The sequence below is a fragment of the Pteropus vampyrus genome, unplaced genomic scaffold (genome assembly GCF_000151845.1).
Source record: "Pteropus vampyrus isolate Shadow unplaced genomic scaffold, Pvam_2.0 Scaffold52, whole genome shotgun sequence".
Classification (NCBI taxonomy): Eukaryota; Metazoa; Chordata; class Mammalia; order Chiroptera; family Pteropodidae; genus Pteropus; species Pteropus vampyrus.
The window spans coordinates 4,068,506-4,077,051 of record NW_011888833.1 but is presented as its reverse complement, the minus strand read 5'-3'; the positions used below and the strand labels follow the sequence as shown (position 1 = coordinate 4,077,051).

Below are 8,546 nucleotides of genomic sequence, written 5' to 3'. Positions count from 1 at the left end.
TCTGTTCTAATACACTTCGCTTTATTTAAATGTCCACTTTGAATACCAAATCTCAGAAGAAAAAGAAAAATCTTTTTTGTAATACTATTTTTAGAAATGTGTAACTGAAAGGCTCACGTTTTCATTGACGGAAGGACGGCACGCCGCCAACTCACCCCAAGGGTCCCAGACACACACCCCAAAACATGCTTTGCAGCTTTATTGCAGCTTTCACTGCAAACACATTTCCCACCACCTGGGACCCGGAGTCCGCCTCGCAGAGTACAGACACACGACCCAGCGGCGACGAGGCGACGAGTCACATCCCGAGCCCAGACGCCGCGCGCACGTTCGCGGGCCGCTCCGGGAGCCGGGTCCAAAGGCCCGCGTGTTCCGGTTCCGGACTAGGTGGCGACGGGACGGCGGCTCCGCGTCAGGACCACTTCTTGGTGACGTTGAGGTGGCTGAGCTGGTCGACGAGACGCCGGTGCGGGGGAAAGTTGGCCTCGCAGGCCGCCTTGATGGCCTGGAAGGCGGCCGCCCGGCGCGCCGCGGCGTGGCCGCGCTCCTGCTCGGCGCTGAGGTGCGGCGCGCTCAGCCAGTAGTGGTTCTCGGCTTCGGTCTCCAGGCGGCGGAGCGTGTTCTGCTTCGCCCAGGCGGACACGGCGCGCGGCCGCCGGTGCTTCCCGATCCACTGCCGGCCGGGGATGCGGTTGCGGCGCAGCAGGGCGGTCAGGAACATGGCGCCTGCGGAGGCGGAGAGACAGGTGGCGGCGTGGCCGGCGCCCACGAGACCGCGCGCCGCCGGCCCCGAGGGAAATGGGGCGCCCGCCCCCGGCCCCCCAGACGTCGGCGACCGTCGGGACACTCACCGATGGCACGCGCACGGAGCCCCGCGTCCCTCACTGCGGGCGTATGCGACGCCGGAAGTGCGCCCGCGATGCCGGAAGTGCGCCCGCGACGCCGGGCCCCAGCAATCCCCGCGCGAGGATGCGGCTCTCGCGAGAAAGGACTCGCGCGACGCCGCTTAGCGGATGACGCTTGCGGCGCCGAGAGGTTCAAACGAGTGGCGGGCGCCACCCGCGCGGCGCGGTGTTCTCGCCATGGAGCTGATCCGGAGCTTCTGCGGGAGGCTGCGGGCTCTGGCCGTCACCCTGGACAGCGAGACGGCGCGGCTGCAGCGGGCGCTGGAAGGGGAGGACAGCGGTGAGCGGGGCCGGGGCCGCGCGCGCGGAGAGGGCCCTCTGTCCGCGTCGGGAGGGCCCGAAAGACGCGGCGCCCGGGACGGCTAGAGCCCAGGACGCGTCCCCGGTCACACACGGTGTGCTTTCGAGTCGCGCAGGACGTGTGCTCATCGACAAACATGCTATAGGAACAAAGTTAAAGGGTTTCCCGTAAATGCAGCCGTTTAGCTCTGCTGTTTACATGTGTAGTGAGTGACTTTCGTCTCGCCCTCGGCTCCACAGGTGCAGTAAATGTCTCTTTTCCCCAACACACCGTGTTGCTCGCGCAAACGCCGGTACTCAGCATCGCCTTGACTTATTTATTTATTATTTATTTGTATGTAAAGCAAAATTATCCACCACTAACCTTTGTATTACAGGTTTTTTGAAGTTGTTACAAGAGTCGTTTGAGGTTTAATAAATGTCATAATTGTAATGTCCTTAACATATTGCACCCTGTAGACACAGAGTTCTTTTCCTTAAGTTATATCATGAGTGATTTCCCAGCCATGTAAAAATATTCATTCTTGTGACTGGAAAAACAACGTGCACAACGAAATTTCGAGACACAGAAAAATAGAAAAAAGAAATAAGTAGGTCCTCTAACTCCACCATCAGAAGTCACCACTAATAGTATTTTAGTAGCTTTTTTACCTTATTTTTAGAGTTGCTTTGGTTTTGTCTGATTTTGTTTACAGTTGAGATAATGCTGTAAGACACAAAATTCTATTAACATTTTTGAATTCTTGAGATATGGCCAAATTGCTTTCCACCAAGCTTGTGCAAATTTACCCTTAATCAGTTGATGACCATGTGTTGTTTCCACTTTTTCCCTGTTGTGAAAAGTGCTGCTGTAAACTTCCATGTGTTAGTATTTATGTGCACTTGACTAATATTTTCAGTTCTCCCTGATGCACGCGTAGACGGGTGCACGCTTAGCTGGGTGCATGCGTAGACAGGGGTACACTGTTTATGTGCACTCGACTAACGTTTTCAGTTCTCCCGGGTGCACACGTAGACGGGTGCACGCTTAGCTGGGTGCATGCGTAGACAGGGGTACGCTTACACTTACACGTGGGTTTGGTGGCGCCAGGGCAGTCCCATGTTTACCTTTTTGAGGAGCTGACACATTGTTTTCCCCAGTGGATGCACCATGGTGTAGCTCCACCAGCAGTGAATGGTGGTTACAGTTTCTCCATCAACATTTGTTACTGTCTGTCTTTTTGGTAATAGCCATGCTAGTGTGTATGAAGAAGAAAATCGATGTGGTGTGGCTTTGCGTTTCCCTAATGAAAAGTGGTTGACTTTTAACAGGTGGAAGGAGACCTTCAAAGGAGATATATTTTATATTTTAGAAAAGAGAAATATAGCCCTTTAAAAACCTGCTTTTACACTATATACGTGACCAAATGATTAAGAAGAAAGGTGACAGTACAGTGGGTAAAGGGTGTCTTTTCAGTTAATGGTGCCAGGTCAGTTGTACACTTGTAGAAAAAAGAATGCATCTTGAACCTTACCTTGTACCATTTACAGAAATCAATTCCAGATGGATTTTAGCTCTGAATGCAAAAGACAAAACAATAAAGCTTTTAGAAGAAAACAAAAGTGTTGTCACTGGCAAGTATTTTTAGAACAGGAATCAAAAAGTATTCACCATAAAGGAAAAATTTGCTCAGTAGGGCCACGTTCCCTCCTCCTCCCCTCCATCCTCCCCTCCCTCCCTCCCTGACCTGAGTGCTGATGTTGCAGGTGTTTACTTTGAAAGTTCACCAAGCTATATACATATGATTTCTGTACTTTTCTATATGTTATAGTTTAATAAGACTTTTAAAGAAGGGCCTTAGCACTTTGTGATTGACGGGTTATCAATTACAAATAAATACAAAAGTTTATTTTAAGAAAATATATTTAATTATATTTTCTATTTTTTCTCCTTTTTCTCTTACACTTTTTCCTTTCAATATTTATATCGAAGACTTTGAAGTTTATCCAATGAGAATTTTACATGACCTTCATTCAGAAGTTCGGACTCTAAAGGTACCACTCTTACAATACTAATTTATCTTTTTTACGTGGTAATTTAAAATCTAAATAGACCTAGTCAAAAGTTAGAGAAATTCTAATGTACTTTTTTTCCTTGAAAAAGGATGATGTCAGCACTCTTCTTGACAAAGCAAGTTTGGAAAGTAAAGAAAGCATTTGTTTCATAAAGGCAGCGAAAGTACTGATGAAAAAGAATTCAGTGGACATCATGAAAGTAAGAGAAGTTTTCCAGAAGTATGGATATAATCCACGGGCCAAGAACAGTTCAGGTGTGCATCGCTTGCATTTTCCAGCATCCGTTTCCATAGTAAAGAGGGCAGCACCGTCGGGAAGAGCGCTGTGGGCTTGGCCGCGGCCCCGTTCTCACTCTGCCTCCGGTGCCCGCTGCTCCATCGTGTGACACAGCGCCCTGTGCTGGACGTGGCGCTGGTCAGTGGTGCGGTGTAAGGACTGTCCTTGCTGTCCTTTCCAAATGCTAGACAAGGACTGGCACGTGTATGTTGGCTGTCAACAAGTAAAAAATTACTTTTAGAAAAGAACTAGCAGTGCTAGGTGAAAGACGAGGACAAGAGAGATCTATGTGACTTGATGGCGCCCGGTCCCCAGTCCCCTAAGAAATGGAGACTTGCCGTCAGGCATCGATCCATTTTTGTTCTCAATGTCCTCTTCTGTAGATTGAGAGATTTGGGCTAGATAAATTGATAAAGCCCTCTTCGTGTTAGATTCTAACGAAGGGCGGGATAGCACGGTGGCTTCAAATTCAGGGCCGAACCGCCTCTTCAGACCTCTGATCCACCCCTTGCTAGCTGTGTTGTCTTTGACCAGCGACTTCACCTCGCACCTTTTTCTGGTTTGTGAAGTGGAAGTGTTTAATGGTCTCTACCTCTCAGGCTGTATTAGGTTAAATGAGGCGAAGCTGCCTGGAACAGCGCCTGGCATGCTACTCACCAGGCGCTGCCTGTTGCTAGGGTTCGGCTCGCTCCTCTGGTCGGCTTGAGTCAGTGTCTTCCGTGCCTTCGCTTCCATTATGAGAATGGTCTTTGTACATAAGTAAAACTCTAAATTCAACAAATACATACTGAGGACATGCATGGAAGGTATATTAACCCGTCCACACGGTGTGATGGAAGGAATTCAGTTGACTTTGGTGTGGAGCCGTGCCTTCAAACGCTGGCCCCACCCGTCACACATGCCACTACATGCATGATCATGGGCAGTGTCTCTAAATTGCTTTCCCTCATTTGTGAAATGGGGACGATAATACCTCCCCATGGGGCAGTGATCACGGCGACGATTTTATTTTATTAATCTCATCCATGACAGCCTTGTGATAAGTAACATTTCTCAGAATTAACAGAAAGCACTGTCGAAACAGAACTCAGTCAGTGGCTGGCTCTTCTGAGAGCCAGAAGCCATGAAATCAACATTGATCACTTTCTTTTGTGTGGGGCACCGTCCAGGTTTAACGTGTCCTGGCTCGTGCACAGACACAGTTCCCTATCCTCTTTCACTTCCAGTTGCCAATCAAAAAGCACATGGCGCCTTCAGAGGAGAAGGACACCTCCGCTTCCTCAGGTCTGCTGGACCTCTTAGCTGCTCAGATGAACACAGCCTAAATCTGTCTCTTTCCTCTTCCTTCGGACAGGGATCCAGTGTGCCAGTATCTGAGAGATCCCATTTCAGCTACAGACCTCCCTTTAAAGATAAGCAAACAGAAAGGGCCTTGGCCTTGTAGGTGCTGTCCCGATTCATTAACCAGCAGTGCACCAGGGGTTGAAGAGGACTGTGGGAAGGAGTAAGGTGGTCAGTAAGTGACTTCATCTGAGACGCAGTGTGGCGGCTAGTGTTGGGGTCTGGAGCCAGATGTAACCTGTTCACAGTTGAGAAGTCGCATGTCTTTAATGCTCGCCTGCTGTTTCTCAGTAGGCCTGTGATGTGTTCTAGATTGATGTAGGATAAACAGTTATCTCTAAGTCTTTCCTTGTTAGGCATCTGTAAGTTAAAAATGTAAATATTTTCATGCTTTGTGTTGACTCTAGATTGTAGTTAATTACACACTAATGAATGGCACCGAATGACAGTGGTTCCCTAACACAGCAAGAGCCACTAAGTCGCATCAAGTGGGGAAGTAAGAAAGTTGGACTTACATTTGTGCACATGGACTTTTCATCTTTTGACAGTTCTGTTTATTTCCTTTCTCTAACGTCATCAAAATGGAACGTGGGTGGACAAGAGGTACTGCAGGAAATTCCCAAAGGTACACTCGAAGCAAAACTCGGGAGACTAAGGAGAGGATCAGGACGGGGCCCGCCCGGGGCATTGCAGATGGAGCTGTGTCCCGTGGGTTTAGCGCGGGAGGGTTCCTGGCGCGTGTTTGCGTGGACCGTGACTGCCTTGGTCTCCCCAGGGGGCGAGCAGGAGGCCGACACTGCACCAGAGTCTGCCGGGGACGCGACCCGCCCGGGGCCCGACGGGGAGGACGATGCGCCGCCCCCCGCCGCCCCACGCAGCCATGGATCCGGCACGTCTGTGAGCAGCACACCCCCGAGCAGCCCGCAGCTGGCCGACTTCGGGCTGGAGCGCTACCTGGTCGCCGCGCAGGCCGGACGCAGCCACGCCGAGGGGCGGGAAGCGCTAACTCCACCGTCCCAGCCGTCACCAGCCAAAGTGCGGAAAACGACGTGCGCCCTGAGCGCCGACGATTTCGAGTGTGTGACCCCGAAACTGCAGCACCTCAGTATCTCCCAACACAGCGCGAGTTTAAATGGGGATCTCACCGTGGGCCTCGGAAGTGTGGAGGATGAGAGGTACGCGGCTTCCTTCCAAGGCGCGGTCTCCCTGGCTCTGAAGCTTTTGTGTGTGTTGATTCTTTCCTAGAGGAAATGTGGTATTCCAGACCGTGCCTTTCCTTCGAACGGGTTTCAGGGCTCTCTCATTTCCCACTTTCCCGAATCACCAGTTCCATCAGAAAGCTCGGCAATCGGTTTCCTTGGGCTATAGACGCTGTAGAAGGAGTGATAAGGGTCTAGAAATACTACGGCGTTTGTTGGGCTAGAGAAGCGAGGGTAAGCGAAGGGGGTGAAGCTGTTCAGAATGTGTGGGTTTGGCATGGAGACCCGGGAGGAGATGCAGGTCGGGGACAAGCCGCCAGTTTCTGTCCGGTCGCCCAGACGGCTCTAGGGGAGGACCTGAGAGGCCGCTGGGGGTGGGGAGCAGGTGACGCTTCCACACCTGGCTTTGAGGTGCTTAACGTCCATGGGAAGCCCAGAGATGACTTCTGTGCCAGACCGAAGAGGTTAGGAGTGATTAGTGTGAAATTAGTAATCAAAGAGTTATATCGAACGTTAAAGCACCATGTGTCAAAGTAGCCAAGCAGTATCCAGACATAAATCCTTAAGACCCGTAATTAAAGAAGGAAAATGAACATTCAACTCAAAGAGTCCGAAAAGGCCACACAATTCTGGGGAAAAGAGATGGGAGTGAACACAAAGACGAAGTGAAACGTCATTACAAAAGAGTTTCGGAAGGTTAGGACTGGTACATCTGAGGACTGGCGCTTACTTAAACAAATGCAGATAACAAAACCACAAACTAAGGCCTATAATTTTTTTATTTTTTAAGCTGGTAGAAATAATACAGAATATAATATTGGGAAATTTGGAAAGTTCAGATAAATGAAAAGAAGCCATTTAACTTGTGCTTCTTTATGTTTTACAAATAACTAGTTAGTAAATGTAGTGGGGAAAAAACATTTAAATTAGCAACAAAAAAGTAAAATACCCATACATTTGTAGGCGAAAGGCCTATGTGGTTAAAACCATAAAACATTTCTGAGTTATATAAAGAGAAAGTTAGGATGAAGAAAGATATTCCTGAATTGAATGACTGAATATTAGCAAGATGTTCAATCATATTGAATTAATTTGTGGGTGTCATGCAGTTACAACAGTCTCCATAGGATTTTTTTTTAAGGTGGAGAAAGATGGGTATTTGACAAAGCGATTCAAAAATTTGTTTGGAAGAATAAAAAATAGCCAAGAAAATAATGAAAAATAACAGTAATAAAGGGACTTGACCTGCCAGACATTAAAATATATAAAGCAAAGTAAAATAGTACGAAACTGTCGCAGAATGGGCCTGGAACTGGAACTGAATAACCAAGAGACACTCTAATTTATAGGAGTTGATTTATGTAATAAGTTGAACTTAGGGCTTTCCTTTTACTCAGAGATTCTTAACTCACTTCTAAGTCAAAACTATCAATAGAAAATGACTTGTAATCTTTTATGAGTCAAGATTACACATTTGAAAAAGAAAATTGTTCCATGGGCCTTCTGTTCCCTAAAACAGGACGAATGAGTGCATCCAGACTTGATGATTTATAGGAAGATTAACTTTTTTTAACCTTATGATTTCCCTGTTACTCACACCAGTGAGGAAGCCATAGAAACAGAACCAGTGTCCGGCGGTGATTCCTGTGCCACGCCTGGCCTCGTGAACCAGCGGCTGGGAAGAAATGGTGAGTGTAAACTCAAGTTGCTTCTCTGCCGTGTCTTCCCAGACTGCTTCTGGACAGGTGTCCAGGAGTCCTGCGTCCCAGCTGGGGACACTGCGGTCCTGAAGGACCACTCCCTAGGTTCAGCATGATTTCACCCGAGAGGAGTTTTCTGATCTGCTTTTCGTACTCTCCCTGGTTGTATTCTGCATTTGGCAGCGGGTTTGTTTCTAATTTTCTAGGTTAAAGCACGTAACTGCGTATCTAGTCACCAACTTTTTGATGTAGAGCCGGCAGCACCCTTTTTAACTGTAGCTCAGCCTCTCGTGAGAGTTCTACAGTGACTTTCTGACAGAAGCCACACCCAGAATGTGTCAGCTACCACTGCAAATTTTGCATTTTCTAAATAGTAGAAATTTAAATTTTTATGTTGTTTTTTTATATTTGCCCTAGCAAACATGAAAACGTTGGTTTTCATGAAAATATAAAATAAAAAATCCTAGAGTTCTGTGCTTTCTTTGAATAATTATTTTTTATTGTCTAATTTATACCAGCTTTATTGGCAAATTTTTAAAAGTAACTTGTCTTTATCAGGTCTTTCAAAGTTTTGGATATGTTTTTAGAAAAATTCTTTTTGTACCGGTTTCAGTGACTTGTTATTAATAAGTATAAACAAGTGTGAAAGAATACGACTGACTTACGGTAAGCGTAGAGCTCAACCTGTAACAGAAAACTGAGCTGTGTTAAGAGTAGCCTGTATTTCTTTCTCAAAAAGAAAGAGCGTTTGGGCCCCCACCTCACACACA

The 8,546-nt window shown here is 47.6% G+C and overlaps 2 protein-coding genes across 4 annotated transcripts in view; one reads left to right on the top strand and one right to left on the bottom strand.

The window, feature by feature from the left end:
• On the bottom strand, window positions 1-941 carry MRPL57 (mitochondrial ribosomal protein L57). Its single transcript, XM_011360221.2, has 2 exons — window positions 852-941; window positions 1-726 (listed from the first exon to the last, which is right to left on the bottom strand). Exon 2 carries the CDS (start codon window positions 719-721, stop codon window positions 413-415), a length of 309 nt encoding a protein of 102 aa, XP_011358523.1. The 5' UTR covers window positions 722-726; window positions 852-941; the 3' UTR covers window positions 1-412.
• A 40-nt stretch (window positions 942-981) lies between these two features.
• SKA3 (spindle and kinetochore associated complex subunit 3) overlaps window positions 982-8,546 on the top strand; it is a 14,830-nt gene continuing 7,265 nt past the window's right edge. The window contains exons 1-5 of one of the 3 annotated variants that reach the window (XM_023530701.1): window positions 982-1,185; window positions 3,178-3,239; window positions 3,349-3,514; window positions 5,653-6,052; window positions 7,679-7,764. In XM_023530701.1, coding sequence (XP_023386469.1) covers window positions 1,014-1,185; window positions 3,178-3,239; window positions 3,349-3,514; window positions 5,653-6,052; window positions 7,679-7,764 — 886 coding nt within the window. In that variant the 5' untranslated portion in view covers window positions 982-1,013. Of the gene's footprint in view, window positions 1,186-1,284; window positions 1,446-3,177; window positions 3,240-3,348; window positions 3,515-5,652; window positions 6,053-7,678; window positions 7,765-8,546 lie in introns of those variants that run through there. The other 2 variants (XM_011360220.2, XM_023530702.1) reach the window with 2 other exon arrangements.